The sequence below is a fragment of the Sprattus sprattus genome, assembly GCF_963457725.1.
Source record: "Sprattus sprattus genome assembly, chromosome: 19".
Lineage (NCBI taxonomy): Eukaryota > Metazoa > Chordata > Actinopteri > Clupeiformes > Clupeidae > Sprattus > Sprattus sprattus.
In genome coordinates, this window is record NC_137917.1 from 2,997,863 (window position 1) to 3,018,956 (window position 21,094).

A 21,094-nucleotide genomic window follows, 5' to 3' on the forward strand; every position below is an offset into this window, starting at 1 on the left:
TTATTCTGGCCTATTGCCTTGGGTCAGTACGACGTCATAGCTGCTATGGATAGTAGGTCATCTATCACACAGTGAAATACTCCCCTTGTGCTGGCATTCTCAGAGGAACTGACTTGTTAAGAGATCAAATTCGAATCTGGAACAAAACTACGCTAGGTCCTTTTATGAGTTAGTCATCTACAAGCAACCATTACCCATATTGTTTTCCTGCAGGTGGAGCAGCCCCAGGAATTATATCACTTTCTTCCTGAAACAAATAGACAAGGAAAAGCAGAAATGCATTTCATGATCACGTACCGACTGTGCCAATGTACCAAAGGATGAAAGACTTGAAAGAATTGCAAAGTTTCAATCTATTTCTGTTGTTTTGTGTCAGTTGTATGCATTGGTTCATTAGAACAATTATTTAACCATATGATTTTGATGAGTAAATAGATTAAATCTACCAGATTAAGTGAAATCAATATGTGGCCGGAAATTCACTTTTTGCTCAACTTACACATGTGTGTTCTTGAGCGCTCCAATCTATAGAGTATAAGTGAACCATGCAGGCTCCTACCTCACTCCCCATTCTCTGAAAAGAATGGGAAAGAGGTGTCATATTTTCTGGATTCAGTGGCGCAAGGTGAGCAGCCTCAGCATATTTATGAGGTACAGCTGTGACCAGTTGCCTCCCCTGCCTAACTCTCTAAGACAAATACATTAGGTGGAACCTCAAATAGAACTGAATCAAAATGTCTATATTGTTGTACAAATACATTATTTTTAGTAGGCCTATTTATGTACAGGGACATTTTAAAAATAATTCTAAATAATTTGAACAATGAACCAACATGTGAATGAATGATAATTGACTTCTCAACTACCAACTCAGTAAATATCACAACAGTGTCCTCTTGAGGTATAATGGATAATTACAGTTGATTCAATCAATTGCCCAAAGTGTCTTAAAAGAAAGTTTTTTTTTTTTTTTATGGAACCATACCACATATGTCTGAACACTTCTCATACATGCAATATAAATATAATATACATACTAATAAAAAAACACTTACAATATACAGCTTCCCAAATTGATACAACACATAATATATGGTATGTGACATCACTTTAAGTAACTAAAGGGATATATTCTGAGAATGGATGAAAAAATGAAAAAGAAAGATGAGAACATTTTCATCAGATGTTTATTTACATAAGTTTTATTTTCAAAGATGCACCCAGTTAAATCCCTGTCAAGGCACTCCCATCTCTTTATGAGCAAAACCAACTTGTTAGTGGATTGCATACAAGTTTACGTTTTACATTTTACATCAAAAATAGTAGTGATACTTTTTTGCTACGCACTTTTCAAAATGTCTTTGTCCTTCGGTTTTTCCAAATATTTGTAACCAAGTTAGTAAAACATGCAAAGCAAAAATATATATATTACAGTAAATGATATCAAAAATATGATGAAAAATGGAAATAAAACAAGAGGATTTACACAAGTCAAGTACTTTCAAGAAAAAAAGAAAATAACAATGTTTAGGACTTCTTAGAGAAGAAAACTAGTTGAGAAAGCAACTCAGAGACATTCCATGGGAAATAAAAGAAAAAACCATGGACAAATGAAATGGTTGTATGCAAGGATTCAAAAGTACATTCAGTTGTTTACATGTATGGGAGTGTTTAATAATGTATTTTTCCAGGTTTTAAATGGTGCAACACTACAGTAGCTAGTCATTTAGATATTGGTGGTTGATTGGAAGTGTAATTATTCCAAATTTGAATAGCTGAAAAGTACATTCATATTATTATGTCAGCCATACTCCAGATTTTAGACTAAGACTATTCTTAGCTGTAACAAAGACATAGGAGAACATCCTATTTGTCCACAGAAGCTGAGCAGTGGATGAAGAGGTGGGTAGATGTGAGAGCCAGAATGTGTAAGTCCAGTGCACAGTTCCTGGCAAGTGTCCCAAGAAGATTTCAGTGTTACCCTAGCCTTTATTCAATCCTCTCAAAAGGAGAGGTTTGTGGGGCAAGAGAGGTGCTTGACTGCAGATCTAAAATAAAAAAAGGCCAAAGAATAAATGAAAAACAATGAAAACAAATACCAAACCAAATCAAAGAGTGCTTATTGTAATGATATTAAACAATGATGCAAACTGAAAATATGTTTGTGATGGCATTAATGGCAGTGAACATTGTATAGCAAACTGCTGTACCTGAGGAGCGGATGTTGAATGTGGATGACTTTCATCCCAGACTGAGTGAACACCATCTCCGTCCATCTGGACATCAGGACATCTGTTTGGTAAAGACTTCTGTTGTAAAAGAAACGCAGAGACCAAAGGGTTGTTTATTAATTATATGTTACTTAATCCTAAAAGTGTGCACTAAATTCTGTGAAATGTTCTGAAACAGAGAGAGAGTGAAGTAGCATACTCTGACAGAATAATATGAAAAAGGCCATTTAACTAATGTTAAATTACTTCCAAAAAAAACGGTCCATGAGTAGAACATGTCCTCTAGAGCACAAAAGTGAGGAAAATTCAGTAGGAAGTGTGAAGAGGTCAGCCAGCCACCCCCCAAAAGTCGCCCCAGTATAACTTACAGGTACAAAACCAGTCCAGGAACTTTGAGCACCTCCAGGTAATGTTAGGTGGAGCTGGGTGTGACATCTGAAATCTTCTTGGGACAGTAGATCATGAGGGACTTGACTGAGTAGAGCTTGAGTGTTGGTATGAGGACATATTGTAGTTGCAATTTAATAATGATGAGGACACTGGACATCATTGACTGGCTGTGTAGTACGTGTATGTGTCAGGGTTTTCAGACTTGAATGTTCGATTCCCTGTGGACAGGATGTTTGGTGCTTCTGTGTGATGGTTGAGCAGAAATCGCCCACCAAAAAAGTCTTGCAGCTTTGAATGTTGCTCTCTTAAAAAACTAAAAAAAAAACTGAAAAGCTATACATTTAGTGTTTTCCTTACTTTGCTCTTCAGCAAGTTAGCCAATTGTTCTTGATTACTTTGATGGCTAACATTCTCTCCTTTATAAAATAGCTTTAACAGATCTATACACATACTGCACTTAGAAATATAGCCATATATATATTTTTTGAATCTGGTAAACATACATTTTATATCTATCTTGGCATATCTTTTGGAGTTTTCTCCAGACAACTTTCTGAAGTTGCAAATAGAAATGTAAAATATTTAAAAACAATTAGCCTCAATGACAACTGCTCTATAAAAATAGCTGTCATTTAAAATGTTATTTTAAAATACTACCCTATTGAATATCATATTAAACTGCAGGGAAAAAAAGATACAAAAAATAATAACCACTTAAGGCTGGACAGGTATGCATAGTTTTAAGCATCCATACTATGTAGAGCTTAACAATCCAAAAAGAAAAGGAATGCAATTTCCTAAAGCAACCACATGCAAAGCTGAATAAATATGTCTTTGTTGTCCTCCTTTTAAATATACTTTTTAAGCCACTGAGGTGTGAAGGGGTAGAAATGTTGTGAAAGAGCGAAGCTCCTCTGAACTGCAGCCTTGAATGGTGGGCCTCATCATAGACAGTGCTGTAAGGGCCTGGGCTAGTTCATCCATGTTGATGCCACTGTCGGGTCCTGCATTGTATCTTCGGCCGTAGTTGGTGGATGACAATGAGGATGAGGAGAAACTCATGCTAAAGCTAGAACCAGTGGCATCAAAGCTGCTCCTTCTTGAGCCAGATCTTGACCCGGTCCTTGAGCCAGAGCGAGAGCCGGAGGCAGATCCAGAGCCACTGACGTTGTAAGGACTGTACAGGCCTTTGCTAGACTGGGATGAAGCTTCCAGAAGTCGCAAGCCAGATCCTTCCTCAACCATACTTCTGTCCATGGCATCTTTATAAGAAATCTTGAGTTTGGTTTTTGGGCAGGTCAGGTATTTGGAGTAGGCACTTACATCTCTTAGCTTTTGGGCAGTGCGAGCATCAATGGTACTCTTTCTGATGGCCTCCTCTAAAGAAACTCTTCCCTCAACATCTGGTTCTATGAGACCACCAGTGAGGTATTGCACTTCCAGAAATCGCTGACCAGCTTCATAATACAGCCAACCTTTCTTGAGGGCTTGGGAGGCAGACATCCTCACTTTAGTTCGGGGGTCCTCAAAGCCATTGAAGGCTTTCTGAGCCAGGTTTAATCTGTCAACCATTATCTTATCAACAAGATCCTTCTCAGTTGCCTCAGCGACAGAGAATTTCTCCCCTGTTGTAGGATCAATTATGCCTCCAGTGCAAGCCTGTGCCTCCAGCAGTCTCTGGCCAGTGATGTTGTCAACCAGATTCCTGTGCATTGCCTCAGTGATTGAGACTTTCTCTAAGGTGTCAGTGTCCAGAATTCCAGCCACTGGGCCAGTGACCTCTGTTGGATCATTCCATATGGTGGCAGGGGTTCTGATTGAGGGCACAGGACTCATGGGATATGAGGTGGAGGAGGTCGATCCGATGGAGGAGGATCGGGAACGGAAGCCACCCATATTTCCAGATAGCATGTCAGCAAATTCAGTGATGGCCAAGTGTCCAGAGCGGTACTGATCCAGAGAGGACTGGTCAATGAGGGCTCGGGCAAGGGCGTCATCAATGTCATATTGCCGGCCTGATCTCCTGTCAATGATGATAGACTTCACAGAGCCGTCAGATGAAGTGATGGTAACCTCTTCCCACTCACATTCCTGCTCTGACAATTCCAGGTAGGTCTGATGGTCAATGAGCCCTTTTCGGTACGCTTCGTACACTGTCATCTCTTTGCCAGACTCTGGGTCCACAATGACCACTCTGCGTTTGCGCACAGAGGACTTTGAGGAGGTCTTTCTTTCTCGTTTCTTCTCTTTCAGAAGCAAGAGCACAAGGCCAGTGTCTGGATCTGTGATGCATCTCTCCATCAGCCCAAGGTAAGTTAAATTCTCTTCAGTGTTGGGATCAAAGAATCCCTTGGTGTCATCAGATGGGTCAGTGAGGATCTCATTCATTTCCTCATCAAAGAAGCCACGTTTGTAAGCCACCTCTACTGGCAAGCGATGACTCTCCTCTGGATCGATGATTCCTCCAGTGGCAATCTGGGCTTCAAGGAGACGGATGCCATGATCTTTTAGAATGAGACCTTTCTTCATGGCCTGGAAGAGAGAGATGGTCTTGCCTGAGTAAGGATCTTTGTAGCCTGTCACGGCCCGTTCTGCAGAAAGAAGCTTGTCTTTAAATTCTGGACCCACAATGCCCATCCTCACAGATTCATTGACTGTCAGTTTAAGGTTCTTGATTGGGTCAATAACATAGCCTGTTGCGGCTTGGGCCTCAAGCAGCTCAAAAGCTGTCCCTGGTCTGATCATATTCTTCTTCATGGCTTGGTAGATGGAGAGACGCTCTCTGCTGGTCTCAACATACACTCCAGCAATACAACTTTCGCCTTCAATATATTTTTGGAGTCTACTGCTGATTTCTTCCACACTCACAAGACCTTCATTCAGTTCTGTTAGGGTCTTCTGGTCAATGATCTGTGAGCGGAACAATTCCTCCATGGTGATCTGCTTTCTAAGACCCTTGAACATCAGCCTTCTGTCGGCAAGTGAGAGGAAACGCAGGCCAGTTTCAGGATCAACCTTACATCTCTTGAGCAAATTTGCATAGGAAATCTCTTCTTCTGTAAGGGGGTCCACATATCCCTTCACCTCATCAGACAGCCTCTCCATTGTCTCCCTATTAATGTATCCACGGTGTGTGGCAACATCTGAAGGAAGGTGGAAGTTGAACTCGGGGTCCATAATACCACCTGTGGCTGTTTGAGCTTCAAGAAGCTTTAGTGCATATTCCTCAGTGACAAGGTTCTTTTTCACTGCTTGGAAGAGAGAGATGATCTTGCCACTGTATGGGTCTCTGTAACCAGTTACTGCCCTCTCAGCAGAGAGAAGTCTGTCGTGGATCTCTGGGCCAACTACACCTTTACGGACAGCCTCATCAACTGTGAGCATTTCATTTTTGACAGGATCGACGATGAATCCAGTTGCAGCCTGAGCCTCCAAGAGAGTCATAGCTACTTCAGAGTTCATGAGGCCTCTCTTCATTGCCTGGTAAATGCCGATCTTGTTGTTAGAGTCTGACATGACACCAGCAACACTGCCTGTGCCATACAAATATCTTTTCACACTCTGCATCTCCATGATCTCACGGATGGTCTTCTTCTCTTGTTTCAGCAGGTTGTAGGTTTCTTGGTCAATGACGCGAGCACTGTAGAGCTCTTCAATAGTAATTCTTCGTCTAATTGTATTGCATGTTTTGACATTCTCCCCTCGGATGATTTCTCTCTGTTCCATGATCTCAATGATGATGATTATCATGCGTTCCTTTGTAATTTGGCCAGCCCGGTATTCTTCCATGAGTTTAGCCCTTTCTGATTCTGGGATCAGATTTGAGCTCATGATATCCCACAGGGACATGGGCTTGTCACCAAAGCCTTCAATTGGAATATCAACCTGGGTGCCAGATAGGTCATTCCGGGTCTGTTCCTCAGTGTAAAGGTAAGTCTTTTCAACTATTGTTGGTGATTGTGGCTTGGAGAGAGTCAAGAGACAAAGTCCTGTGTCCGGGTCACTCATGCATTTATCTTTCAGCTGCTTGTATGACACATTGATATCTGAATTGGGGTCAGAGAACCTCTTGTTGTCATCTGTAGGTTCAGAGAGAGTGTTGGCCATTTCTTTACTGAAGAATCCACGTTGGATGGCTACATCATTTGGAAGACGGTGGCTGTTCACTGGATCAATGATTCCACCAGTGACCATCTGTGCCTCAAGGAGGGGTATTGCTTGGTCCTTTGGAATTAGTTCTTTCTGCATGGCTTGAAAGAGGGCAATTTTGTTTCCAGTGTATGGGTCTTTGTAGCCTGTGACTGCTTTTTCAGCGGATAGCAGTTTCTCATGAAGTTCGGGACCAACAAGGCCTGATTTCACAGCTTCATCCACAGTCAAGAACTGATTTTTCAGTGGGTCTACAATGAATCCTGTGGCTGCCTGAGCTTCAAGCAGTGCCACGCCTGTGGTCTGTCTGAGGAGCGTTTTCTTCATGGCTTGGTATATACTGAGCTTCTCTTTAGTCTGATCATTGTAGATACCAGCAATGCTGTCTGAACCTTGTAGGTATTTATTGACAGATTTATCTTTGCTAACTTCGGCTGCTGTCTTCTTGCCTTGCTGAACTGCATCAAAAGTTGCTTTGTCAATGATCTTAGAATCAAGCAGTGACTTGGCTGGTACCATAGTTCTGAGTCCTTTGAAGTTGCCTTTCTCCTGTTTCATGGTTTCTTTTTCATTAATGACTGTGATCACAATCTTTATGATTTTTTCAATTGTGAATTTGCCTGTTCTGTACTGTCTAATCAGATCTTGTCTTTGCTCATCAGTAAGGTATTCAGAATTTAGCATCTCCCAGAGAGTGACCTTTTTGCCTTTGAAGGGTCCACTTTCTACGTCCATTGATGCCTGATTCATGGCATCTTTGGTCTGTGCCTCTGTGTATTTGAGTTCCTCTTTTGAGTTAATAGCTTGATCAGAGAGTGGCAGAAGCTGAAGGCCCGTCTTTTTGTCTGTGACACACCGCTTTTGGAGTTGCAGATATGTGACATTTTCTTGAGTGTTGGGGTCATAGAAACCTTTGATGTCATCTGTTGGATTGTTCAGCAGCTTGTTTGTCTGATCATCAAAGTATCCCCGTTTGCAGGCCACATCATGGGGAATGCGATGACTTTTCACTGGGTCAATAATACCACCTGTCGTCATCTGTGCATCAAGAAGTCGGATTCCCTGATCTTTATTGATGAGGTCCTTTTTCATTGCCTCAAACAAAGACACTGTCTTGCCAGTGTAAGGATCCTTGTAGCCTGTGACCGCTCTTTCAGCAGACAACAGTTTTTCATGAAGTTCAGGACCAACTAAACCTGCCTTAACAGCCTCATCAACTGTGTGCTTGTGATTATTGACAGGGTCAACCATGAACCCAGTTGCAGCCTGTGCTTCCAGCATATTTAAAGCATGAGTGTGTCTCACCACCTCCCGCTTCAAGGCTTGATAGAAGGACAGTGTTTCTTTAGTTGAGTCGATAACTACACCAGCAATGCAGTTGGTGCCTTTCAAAGACTTGTGAACATGGTCCATCTCAGACACTTCCTTGACTGTTTTATTGCCTTTGTGTAGTTTGTTGAATAGGTCTTTGTCAATGATTTTGGATTCCAAGAGCTCAGTGGCAGGCACAGGTGCTCTCAAACCATCAAAAGCAATTTCATTCTTTTTCTCTTTCTCCTCAGCAACAGTTATGACGATCTTGATAATTTTCTCAATTGTGATTTTCCCTGTCTTGTACTGGCGGATGAGATCCTTTCTCTGGTCATCTGTGAAGTACTCAGAGTTGATGATTTCCCAGATTGTAATAGTTTTTCCCTTGAATTTTCCAAAAGGTACAGAGACATTTGTTTTGTTGAAGACATCCTTTGCTTCTTCATCAGTATATGTTCTTGCACTGAGAGCAGCATTCTCTGAGATGGGCAGGATCATCAACCCTGTTTCAGGATCTTTAGTACATCTTTCCATCAGCTGTTTGTAGGTGAGGTTTTCCTGGGTATTTGGGTCAAGGAATCCTTTGGTGTCATCTGTGGGTTTCTCCAGGATGTTCTTCAGGTCTGCATCCAGATAACCCTGTTTGAGGGCAGTTTCAATTGGCACACGGTGACTGTTGACTGGATCGATGATTCCACCTGTGGCCATCTGGGCATCAAGTATTCTGATGGCCTCACTCTCCACAATAAGTCCCTTCTTCATGGCCTCAAAGGTCGAAATCTTTCCGCCCGTGTAAGGATCTTTGTAACCACTGACAGATCTTTCAGCAGAGAGCAATTTGTTGTGCAGTTCTGGTCCTACGAGTCCCTCTTTGACTGCTTCATTGACTGTGAGCTTCTTGTTCTTGATTGGGTCAACTACGAAGCCTGATGCTGCTTGTGCTTCTAGTAGAATTAAGCCAGTGCTTTGTGAAATTTTCATTTCTTTCATGGCTTGATAGATGGACATCTTCTGGTTTGGATGCACTAGGAGGCCAGCAATGCAGTTATTTCCCTTGAGAATTGTCCTAAGTTTGTCTGTTTGGCTGAGGTTCTGCACAGTGGTTTTACCCTTCTTCAATTTATCAAACTCTTTCTTGCTCAGAAGTCCAACATCAAAGAGTCTACTTGCAGGTACCTTCTCACGAATGCCATCAAATGACAAAGGAGACTCCCCATTTCTGCTGTCAACTTCATCACCTGTGCTTTGACCATTGAGGACTTTCCTTGTTGTCTCTACCATGGTCATGTGAACCAGTTCACCTTCAGGGACCTCATCTGTTTGAATCTGGATCTCACGGGTAAGAGATGCTTGCTGCTGAATCTCTTCAAGGTGCTGCAACTTCTCACGGAGCTTCTTGTTTTCATCTTCAAGCATTTTCTCCTGGTCCAGCTTTTTCTTGGCAAGATCCTGCATCTCTTTCTGCTTATTCAGCATGTCCTGCTCTGCTTCCTGTTGTTTCTTGAGGGCAGCATCCATGGTGGCCTTGAGTTTCTTCTTCTCCTCCTCCATCTGCTTCCTTTGCTGTTCCTGCTCATCTTTGAGAGCCTTTCCCTTTCGGACCTCCTCTTCAAACTGGCTCTCTAGTTTCTTCTTCTCATCTTCAATGAGCTTCTCTTTTTTTAGTAGTTCTTCTTTCTCAGCAATGAAGGACTGCTGAAGGAGTGTCTTCTCCTGCTTCATCTGTTCCTGTTGCGCATTCACAACCTGGAGTAGGGAGAAAAAGAATAAAATGAGTGACATGATATTGCTGTTCTACACAAAGTAAATCACTCAAAACAAGTAGATATACGGTATTTTAACACATGCTATGCAAACATTCCATGTCTTCAGAGAGCATTCTTAAAATATTATTTAAATAATATGTATAGTGGCATTCAAAGATTGATTCAGAATATCATAATTCATCACATTATTCATTCTTAGTGTAGGGAAAAGGGATAGTATTTTGTTAAAGGAAGTATTTTCAAACTGAGAAAGTGTTACAGGGAGGGGTTAACAATGACATAAGCTGCGCTTATATGCCATTTTTGAACACAATACCTCTTTGGACTTATTTTGTAAGTCCTCTGCATCCCTTTTCAGTCTAGACTTCTCTTTCTCAAGGTCAGCGATGGCTTTGCGCAGCTCATCGGCCTCTTTGTTACTGCTCAGCCTCTGCACTTCGAGCGTCTGCACAACAGTCATCTTCTCTTTGGTTGCAAGCTCTGTCTCGTGAAGACGGGCACTGATCTCGTCTGCCTGTTTCTTGAACTTTTTGGCATCTGCCTCAGCTTTGGCCTGAGCACCACTGAGCTGAGACACCTGCAGTTTGAGTTTCTCTGCCTCAGCTGTTATCTGCAACTGCCTCTTGCGCTCAGTTTCCAAGGATTTCTGAAAGCCTTCCATCTCGTCATCCAGACGTTGCTGCATTTGCTGCTTGTCCTCCAGCAGCTTCTGAGCCTGTTCCTGAGCTTGCTGCTTCTGTCTCTGGAGCATTTCTGCCTCAGCTCTAAGTTTAGAAGCCTCCTGGATGGCTTGCATCTTTTCTTTAAGGACCTTTTCTGCAAGGGTCCGTTGTTGAGCAAGATCATCCTCTGCAATTTCTCTCATGCGAGCGGCCTCCTGAGCCTCGACACTAAGCCTGGCAGCTTCCTCGGCCAGCTTCTTCATGTTCTCAGCCTCTTCAGCAAGAAACTTCTGTGTGTTATCTTTGTCTTTTTTGATAAGGCGCTGGTTCTCCTCCACAATTCTCTGCTTCAATTTCATCAGTTCCTCCATCTGAACTTTGACTTTGAACAGCTCTTCTTCTACTTGAGCCTTCTGCTTAGAAGCATCACTGACCTCATCCTTAAGGCGTTGGAGCTCATCATCCAGAAGAGACTTCTGGTTATCTGTCTCATCAAGCTGCAGTTTGACCTTGGCAAGTTCTTGCTCAACTTGAGATTTTTGTTTTATGGTTTGCTCTGCCAGTTTCTTGTGTTTGGCCATCTCAGCATCAGCATGTTGCTTCTGTTTGATCGCTGCTGCCTCTGCTTGGGCTCTCTTTGCAGCCTCCAACTCTGCCGCCTTTCTCAGTCTCTCAGCATCCTCTTGAGCTTTGCCTTGGTTGGCAGCTTCCACCTCTGCTGCTTGCTTCTGGCGTTCAGCTTCCTCAGCTTGTTGACGAAGGAGAGCAGCCTCTTTCTCAGCTTTCTCTTTAGCTTTTTCTGCTTCTTTTGCTACCTTTTTAGCCTTCTCAAATTCTTGTTTCAGCTTCTTCTGAACAAGGCTGTCCTCTTTTTGCTGGACAAGGATGCTTTGCACTTGCTGTTCTGCTGCACTGCATTTCTGTGATGCTTCTTTAGCTGAAAGGATTTGCCGTTCTGCCTCTTTGTCTGCCTCCTCTTTTTGCTTATTGGCCTCAGTAGCTTTCTTTTTGAGGCGTTCAACTTCTTCCTGGGCTGCCTGGCGTTGACGAGCTGCCTCTTGTTCTGCAGCAGCAATTTTCTTAACTTTATCTTCTGCTTCTCTCCTTCGTTTTTCCTCCTCTAATGCAAGCTTCCTCATCTTCTCTGCCTCTTTCTCAGCCTGGATTTTTGTTTGCTGAGTTTCATCTGCAATGTTCTTGAGTTTGTTTAGTTCCAGCTCCAAATCAAGCTTTCCAGATGAGGCTTTCTCAAAGTTAAGCTTGAGGATGCGAATCTCTTCCTCCACAATTCGTCTTTGTTTGTGAGTATCATCAACAATGGATTTCTGTCTCTCCAGTTCAGCTTCAGAGGACTTCTTGAGTAGGATTATCTTTTCTTCAATGTCTTGTTTGTGTTGGCTGGCCTGATCTTCAAGAGCTTTCCTCTGGTAAGCTTCATCTTCAGCTTTCCTCCTGAGGCGTTCATTCTCCGCTTCCTTTTCTTTAAGGGCAATCTCAGCTTCAGTTTTGAGGCGAGTCGCTTCATTAATTGCTGCAAGTTTCTCTTTCAGGATTCTCTCAGCCTCTGCTCTTTGCCGGCCTGCTTCATCCTCAGCAGTCTGCCTCTGTCTCTTCGCCTCCTCAACAATGGCACGAAGCTTGGATGCTTCCTCAGCAAGGTCTCGCATTTTTGCAGCCTCTGCCACAAGCAGCTGCTTACTCTTTTCTGTGTTGGACATGCTCTCTTTGTCAGCCTTGGCCTTCAGTTTCAGAAGGATATCCATTTCACTTTTCACTTTAGCAAGTTCATCTTCAAGGTGTTTCCTTTGCTGCTCCGCTGCACTGACCTCGTTTTTGAGACGGTAGAGTTCATCGTCAAGTAGAGATCTCTGTTGGTCTGCGTGGTCGAAGTCAGCCCTTAAACGGATAAGCTCTTGTTCTGCTGTGAATTTCTGCTGTGCCGTGGTGTCAGCCATTTTCCTCTGCCTTTCGAGCTCCTGCTCAGCCATGTCCTTCTGTTTCAGAGCGGACTCCTCTGCTTTGGTCCTCTTCTTAGCCTCTCGTTCGGCATCGTCCTTCTGTTTTTCAGCCTCCTCCTGAGCAACAGTCTTCTTATGGGCCTCCTCTTCTGCCTGGAGTCTGAGTCGGAGAGCCTCGTTTGCCTTCTGCCTCCACTTTTCCAGCTCCTTCTCAGCATCCTCTCTGGCCTTGTCAGCCTCCTCTTGTAGCCTCTTGAGACGTTCTGCCTCTTCTTTGAGTTGAATAACAGTGCCATGCTCTTGCTTGAGAGACTCTTCCAGCTTTGAAGTCTTTGCAACGAAGGACATACGCTTGTTCTGGAGCTCGACAGCTGCGCTTTTTTGTGCTGCCTCGTGGGCCACCTTGATCTGCCGTTCCTTCTCAACCTCGGCTTGCTTCATTCGCCTTTCTGCCTCCTCTGCCTGCATTTTGAGATTGTTGAGGTCCTCCAAAGCCCGCTGTTTTAGTTTGGCAGCCTCCTTCTCAGCTTCGGCTTTGAGCTTGAGCTCCTCCTCGGCCTTGCGCTTCTTCTGTGTCTCGTCACTGACCTGTTTTCTCAGCTTTTCTGCCTCCTCTTGAGCAGCTTTTCTCAACCTCTCTGCCTCAGCAGCCTTGTCCCTAAGCTGCTGCAGTTCGGTTTCAGCAGTGCCTTTCTGCTTCACAGTTGTCTCCAGTTGGATCCTGATGATGCGGATTTCCTCCTCTATCTTGGTCCGGCTTTGGAGGGCGTCCTCGACCTGCTGGCTCTTGGACTTGATCTGTTGCTCTGAGAGGTTCTTGAGTTCATGTAGCTCTTGCTGAATGTTGTGTTTCTGCTTCTCCGCATCCAAAGCTACTACCTCTCTCTTGCTAACCTCTTCCTGCATCATGAGCTTCAGCTCCTTGGCCTCTTTTTCCGCTTTGGCAACGGCCTTTGCGTGACCCTCTGCTAGTTGCTTTTGCTTGTCTAACTCGGCCTGCATTTCGGCCATTTTTTTCCTGTCTTCCTCTTTAAGTTTCTCAGTAGTTTTCTGTATTAGTGGAAGCAAATGATACAGAAAAATCAGCATTAAGATCAAGCATGGGGTGTTATGTGTTATGGTTATGGTTATTGTTAAGGCTAAGGTTAAAGAAAAGGTAATTAGCTTAGATCAACACATGGTAGATGCAAATTCATGACAATGATGTTAGATTTTTCAAGACAGGATGCGGGTGCAAGGTTAATATGTATGACGCTACCGGATGTGTTTGTGTTGTTTGATGTAATTAATGTATGGAGACGTGAGACATTACTTCACAACAATTCACTTCACAGTCTGAACATCAAGTCATGCGCCTGAAGCCATTTTCTCTGTAGGATTCTCTTACAAGCAGTTGCTGCATTTTTCAATACAAGCCGGGCAATACCACACACTATTGATTACCACAACCTGCTACAAAGGTCTGATGCAAGGAATAGTCCTAAATCGAAACACTATCCTTTGAAATAAATTTAAATGTATGCAAACCCATTTGTTGGTGAATACACCAAAATTAATTACAGTAAGTCTGGTCAGCCTTAGAGGACAGTGGCAGTTGTGAACAATAAGATGATAGGAAAAAGGGAACTTAAGGAATGAAGGGCATTAGGATAGTTTGGAAAAGGCTGCAAGTGAGGCATTTAAATAAACTTTTATTCCAAAAGTGTTTTAGGAGAGGCTTTGCCCTGCCTGTCTGATAGCCAAGCCATGCTTTGTGTAGCAAGAAAGATGGAGGAAATGAAAAGCACAATTACACAATGAGGGAAGCTGCTTTGAGCCAAGTTATTTAAAATGCAGATATATTGATATAGATCATCTAAATGAACGTGCATGTGTTGTCAAGAAGACATGTTAGAGGAGAATGATTTCTATAGATGATCTAATGAGAGTTACAGTAGAAATGAGTCTGAAGATATGAGTGCAAATACCTGAAGCACTATAGAATTTACCTCTTTAGCACCCAAACAAGTCAAGCAATCATCATGACAAAGCACTGGCAAGCAGTTAAGAGAGGCAAAGAAACAAACAAAACATTAGGGTTAGAAAAGAACGGGAAAAAGAAATTTGTGTTAATCTGGAAGATTATCTGGTGACCAGAGTACAGTATACAGTATAACACTAAGGTAGTGTGCAAAATGGAAATAGGGAAGTGTCTTTTCTACAATAAAATGTACAGATGACATTTAACATCCATAGAATGATAACTATAAATAAATACTGAAACCCAACACTAGAGGTCCTGGTCAGCAAAATACACATTACCACAGACATGGTACCAAACAGCAACCCTGAACCCACGAACCCTGAGTTACCCTATGTCTTCATTTAGCCTTAGAGAGAAACAGGATCAAGTCAGCAAAATATTTAGTTGTAAAAGTTTATAAATTCTAGTTATAGTTTTTGCCATACATAAAACTAGAAACGACATTGCCTTTCTATCCAGAAACAGCAGCAATGACAAAGCATGTCTAGTCACCCATACATTAATTCTATTGGAGTGTGTGTGTGGATGTGTCAGAGTCTGTGTTTGGTTCGGTTTTGGTTGGATTAGGTTATTAAGGTTATTGTTAGTGTTATTGTTTGGGGAATGCTCCACAATTCCCTGTGGGTTGTCACGCACCTCCTCCTCCTCTAGGCGGCGCTGTGTGTCTGTGATGAACTTGATGTATTGACTGGTGAGCGTCATTAGCTCACTGTAGCGAGTTCTAAGAGTCACATACTACAGACAAAAAGAAAAAGGATTAGATATGCATAAAATAGGCATCACTTTCATAAACATAGTCCCTAACATGTTAATACATATATTAAGTAGAATATTCTAGATAATGTATTACTTGAATAACAGTCACCATGTGCAATGGACAATCAGAGTATTATCAGGAGTATAAGGTTATACTCTCCTCACTAAACACATCTTTGAGGTGGAGACTCACCTCCTGAATGATATTGTCAGAGGCCGAATCCATTTTGGTTTTCTTCAGGGGGGATGTCAGTGGCTCCACCTGAGCTTTGTAGGCAATCAGTTGAAGTTCGTAGTCCTGAGGGAATGAGAAAAACAGTCATTGCAGATGAGGCAGGAAAATAATACAAAATGTTATAGTTCCAACAACCATAGTGCCATGTGCATTTTATTTCAGATATACCTTGATGGTGTCAATGTACGCCTTGGCATATTTCTGACACTCATCAACTTTTTCTTTGTTCTTTTCAATCTCCTCCAGGAGTTTCTGCAAAAGTCGAATGACACAATATATCAGAGTCAGTTAGCATAACCCTAACCAAACAGAACATGGTTACTTTCATTCACAAAATATGCAAGCTTCTAAGAAAGTGTGTTACCTTCTCCTGTGCCAACTGCTCCTTGAGTGTCTTGCTGTCTGTGATGGGCACGGCCTGGATCTTCTCCTGCCTCTGCTTGGCGTCAGCGATCCACTGAATGAGCCAGTCATAGCTCTCGCGGTAGTAGCCGAGCTGCCTGCCCAGCTGTTCCAGTTCCCGCAGGCGCAGGTCAATCTGGGCATACACGGCTTGCCAGCGGTCCTGGAGGCTTGTGTGGAGCTGGCGGTAGTGCTCGAGCTCTGCGTCACGCTCGTTGTGCACGCGAGACATGCGCTCGCTGACGGATGCCGCCTTCCCCAGCCCACCCTCCAGTCCGTCGAAGACAGGCTGCTCGCCCTCTGCGTTCTTACGCATGACCTACAAGAGACAAGAATGGGATTTTTAAAATGGTGAGAGGCTTCTAGTAGTTACCCTGTTGTATTCTGCTCTATTCTTCACAGGTTTACAGTTTATAAAGATTTACAGAGATTCTTTCTACAAGCAACTAGAATAAAAACATTCTAGTTTACATTCAAATTTAGAGTTGTAATTAAATATAAAACTGTTCCATCTTTCCTTCATCGGTACTCCATCATTTGTAATTTGGAGTCAGGTAATTATTTCCACACACATGCTTTTGTTTACAGGGAGGATCTGGTCTTAATTCAATAAACCACCATAAATTTACTAAAACAACTATGTCAGCTAAAGTGCCCGAAGCATCACTTCCAAAGAGAAAAGCTGGTAATAATTAGTGAACATTTGGTAAACTGCACTGCATAGAGATGCCAGACATGCCTGCTTGATTACTGTCTTCACCGGATATTTACCTTGAGTTCGGTACGGTAGATCTCCACCTCTTTGACGTCTGTCGGGACCTTGTGAACGTCACGGAGGCGGTCCTCGTACTTCTTAAGCACGTCCTCTGCCCCTTGCGTGTTACGGACCACAACATCTATTGTCTTTAGTCTGAGGAAGAAGATGAGCAAGGACAGAGAGAGGTATTAACAATAATATTTTGACCTTTTGTCATGTCATAATTAACTATACAATAACAATATTTAGTTGAGAGCATTCCATTTCACAGACATAAAGTGCAAAAGTGCTTTGTTTTCTGTCATTGGCATGATACAGTGTGAGAAGAGACTCTGTTTAGATATCCACTTACTTCTCCAGGTAGATGGTGGACAGACTGTAGACTTGATCCATCTTCTGCAAGGTGATGTCCAGCTCTGAACGCAGCACTGGACTGCTAGCCTGCTCGGGTGCTGCCAAGACCTCCTCAGCTTTTCCTGCCACGACATCCAGATTCTTCTTGATGCCCTGCAGCTGAGTATGATCTTTCTGTGGACGAAACAATGTCAAAAATTCACTGAGCAAATTCCCCTCGCGGGAAGTATCCTGTGAAGAAACTGGAGGCCTATGTCTCTGCCTTTGACGCTGATCTAAAAACCAAACATAATGTTCTCTTAACTGGATCCGTATTCATAGGAACTAACCTGTGCCTGCTCTCCCTGTGGCCTGATGGACCCCAGCAAGTCATAGAGGAACAGCAGAGAGAGGAGCCCCAAAAACAAGAGCCCCATTACAGACCAGCAGAACTGGAGAGGAGACAGGGGCCCCTCGAGCTCATCGCCCTCTGAATCCATGCAGGATGGCAGCGAGGAGAAAGAGGCTACAATAATGACTAGCCCGCCTGCTACTAGCCTGTGCTAAACTGGGAGAGAAGCCCCTAAAACAGCCCCTCTCTGTTCGTCCCTGGCAGCGGGAGAGAGAGCACTGGAAACGGTGAGCATGGCATTTCATAATGTGACCCACCCCCCTCTCCGCTGCCCGCCTCTGCCCACTGTGGTCCGCCTTTTCTCCCTCCCTTCCTTCTCTGAGTCACCGCTCAACCCTCCACCTCCACTGCAGCACCAGTACACTCCCGACTCTATCTCTCCGGACATTCTTTCTCCCTCTCTCCCCATCCTGTGGTTATCTCTGCCCGGTGACTCCTGCTAAACGTCTGCATCAGCCTCTCCATCTGTCTCCCTCTCCATATCTGTTACGATGCACTCAGCCTCACCACCCTCCTTAATGGCATCATTCATTGTTTGTGGTGCCACCCTGTGACTTGCTATACGCTCAACTCTCAACTCCCCCCACCACCACAGATGTTTCTTGTAATTATGTCAACTGAAACACACGTGTCTTATCTGAGGATAAAATGCCCCCCCCCCCCCCCCCCCCACCCTAAAAAGCTCTATTCATTAAAAACAAAACCAGTTTTATTCTGCATGAGAGTGTATTGCATCTGGAACCATGAATCTTACATTCAATACCAACAACAATCCACCACTAGATGGCCCTGGTTTTCCATCAAACTCCCTAATAGAGTTCAGTGCATCCAACACTTGGGCTTGCAATGCCTTGGTCTTGCTCTTCAGAAGAAGATATTATGGAGAAATACAGCACGCGGTACAGAATACATATATAACAAGGGTACCGTTTGTTCGGAAGTCTTTCGGAAACCGTCCTTCAGTGGGTCTTTATCCACAGGCTGGCGCATCCTGGCAATGGTGCGAGACTCAACGTCCTCGATCTGCAGACGCAGGTCTCTGACCTGAGTGATGTAGGTCTTAGATACAGACTCATCCTTTTCACCTGTGGACGTGCACAGTGAAGAGAACCTTCAATAAGGACTGTTATATCAGTACTCGGGAACCGACAAACTGCTGTGAAAACCACAAGGAGGAGTGGTGCAGACGACACAGTCTATGACACTCCTGTAACTGTGCAACCACCATGCATGTATTTCAACAGTGTCAAGGAGACTGACAAGCGTTCAACCAAAGCCTTCTAGAGTAAGAGGAGGGTTTCCTCTGCCAAGTACAAGCTCTGGCTTTAGTACAATGCATAATCACTTACTATTTCTAAAGGCACACATCAAATAAGCGACTTGCAGTGGATGTGTATTTCTGTCATTGTGACAAATATAACAATTTACTAAAGAACGGCCAACATGTAATGACGAGCAAAACACATTCATTCAACTTATGTCCACTATTCGAAAGACAAACATAAAAGACAAACATATTGACTCGACAAAACACATGCATACATACACTACAGAAGACCAGTTAGTGAAACTAACGTGACATGATGGATGGGATGGATTGATTATGGCAAACATAATGGTGACACAAATTGATCATTGATCATTTCACTCATGGTGTAGAAGCTTGCCGCATTATCAATAGCAGTGAGAACAGCCCCATAGCATTTGGCTTTTACACTTACCCTTCGCTTTGGCCACAGTTCCTGTAACATGAATTTCATAGTTGTCTTAACATCCTGATACTCACCCACAATCGATTACACAAGAGCACTCTGACACTATGCAGTTTTTCAGTAAAAAACGGTTAGACTGAGCAAAGAGCGGAATGAGTCACAGAGGGAAGCCATAGAGGAAATCAGTTCATAATATAATGCTTTACCTTGTTCGCAAGTGCGCAGCAGGTTCTCGTAGTGTTGCGAGGTCTTCTTGTAGTCGGCCTCAATCTGCATGCGGTCGTCCGCCCCGAAGAGCTGCGAATCCTGGCTGTCCCTCAGGAAGTCCTGATAGTGCAGCTCCAGGTTCCTTAGAGTCAGCCTGTACTCCTCCGCTCTCATGCTCTTGAACTAAAGAGAGGAAGCGGCGGATTGGATTAGGTTAGGGTTATTAAAGGTCACAGCGGGCACAGGGAAAAGGGATCTGCTTCGTAAACTGAGGCAAAGCACTCGGAGCATGTTTTAATTGAATTGCAGGTGTCCATTTCAGCACACTCGGTTCATCCTTTATTAACAGATGATTTTGTTTCTTGGTCAGTGCGAGCAATCACGGGCAGTCTGTATACCCAACTGTAAAAACACTCAACGAATTTGGCTAGGCTAATTTAATTTGCAAGAGGCTTTCAGGATCACTTAATTTAACCCACTTGTTACATGTTTACATGGACCTTACTATAAATAACTACGGTTGTGCCATACCACATAAGCCAGGCATACAAACCTAAACACTTAACATATACATTTCATCTACATTTGTACATAAAGTGACAGACATTATTGACAGAAATACTTTTCCTTTTTTGCTATGAGAGGCGGTGAGCTCACCATGACTACGTTCCAGGAGCGGATGAGTGTGATGTCCTTCATCAGGTACTGCCACGCCAGGAGGCTCCTCATGTTGATGTGAAGCCTCTGCCAGTGGATCGTCATCTGCTGGAGGCTGGAGTCCAGGCTGATAAAGACAAAAGTACAGGTTTCAAAATGTTTGAAGTCTACACTGGGGACTGCCCCAAGGCATAACTTTTTGCACTGACAAAATAGCTAAATTGGTTGATGGCCTAAACCGACATCATGGAGAATTAGCTCACTTGCTATAAGTTTTCAGTTAACTTCAGATGACTCAACTAATGAAGTCATGTACCCAGATTTGTATCTAACAACTGGGGCATGTTTAAGTGAAGATAAATGTTGACGTTAGGAGCGTATGATCTCCAGGCGGTATTGTGCACTCCCTGAGATGAAAGTACAGAAGAAAGTACTGTTCATTTTTGATACTTACTTGGACACACTTTCTATAGCCTCCTTGTTGACAGGTGGGACGAGGAAGCAGACGGAAGGAACAACAGCTTCATCACCAGAGTGATTCAGCACCTTCCACTTGAAGGGCTGGGAGTTGTTGAGAAGAGCACACTCGTCTCCTTTGTGCACTGTGATCTAAACACATACAAGGGACACAAAGAACGAGTTATACATCTAACTGGTACTGTATGTATTCCAGTTTAGTACTCAATCCAGGAATACATTTTGTATATTTCCCAATATAGCAATATATTATGAAATATATTCTTAGCTATACATCATCATGACATTTAAATCTACATGCTATAATTGTCTAAAACATCGCTGCTTTTGTGTAAGGTACTATATTTGAGGCCTCCTTATATATTTGACATGCTAAATAAATGCTTCAAAATACATCATGTCCACAATGATTACGTATCAACAGTTCACCAGAAAATAAGCTCTTGTTTATGGCCTTGTGGGTGAGGGTTTGGTCTTACCTCCATCTGCTTGAAGTCACACACAGCCTGAATGGGGAATTTGCCCTTGATGGGATTGGTTGGGTTTCGTGGCTTCAGCTGAATAATGGTCTTGGCCCGCTTGCTCAGGCTGGCGATCTGGTTCTTCAACTCATTGAGCTGCTCTTTCTCCTCCTGTGGAGCAAAATTGTCAAAATC

General features: G+C 43.3%; 1 protein-coding gene across 8 annotated transcripts in view; it reads right to left on the reverse strand.

Annotated features, from left to right (window-relative positions):
• Positions 1-1,169: 1,169 nt before the first annotated feature.
• LOC308380402 (plectin-like) overlaps positions 1,170-21,094 on the reverse strand; it is a 122,548-nt gene continuing 102,623 nt past the window's right edge. For all 8 annotated transcript variants that reach the window (XM_080857728.1, XM_080857727.1, XM_080857730.1 and 5 more), the window contains 16 exons: positions 20,918-21,070; positions 20,416-20,570; positions 19,962-20,088; positions 19,304-19,487; positions 19,107-19,127; positions 18,313-18,470; positions 16,993-17,168; positions 16,655-16,793; positions 15,846-16,202; positions 15,650-15,733; positions 15,440-15,544; positions 15,127-15,225; positions 10,164-13,517; positions 2,600-9,827; positions 2,211-2,309; positions 1,170-2,048 (listed from right to left, as the gene is read on the reverse strand). In XM_080857728.1, coding sequence (XP_080713854.1) covers positions 3,483-9,827; positions 10,164-13,517; positions 15,127-15,225; positions 15,440-15,544; positions 15,650-15,733; positions 15,846-16,202; positions 16,655-16,793; positions 16,993-17,168; positions 18,313-18,470; positions 19,107-19,127; positions 19,304-19,487; positions 19,962-20,088; positions 20,416-20,570; positions 20,918-21,070 — 11,457 coding nt within the window. In that variant the 3' untranslated portion in view covers positions 1,170-2,048; positions 2,211-2,309; positions 2,600-3,482. The remainder of the gene's footprint in view (positions 2,049-2,210; positions 2,310-2,599; positions 9,828-10,163; positions 13,518-15,126; positions 15,226-15,439; positions 15,545-15,649; positions 15,734-15,845; positions 16,203-16,654; positions 16,794-16,992; positions 17,169-18,312; positions 18,471-19,106; positions 19,128-19,303; positions 19,488-19,961; positions 20,089-20,415; positions 20,571-20,917; positions 21,071-21,094) is intronic.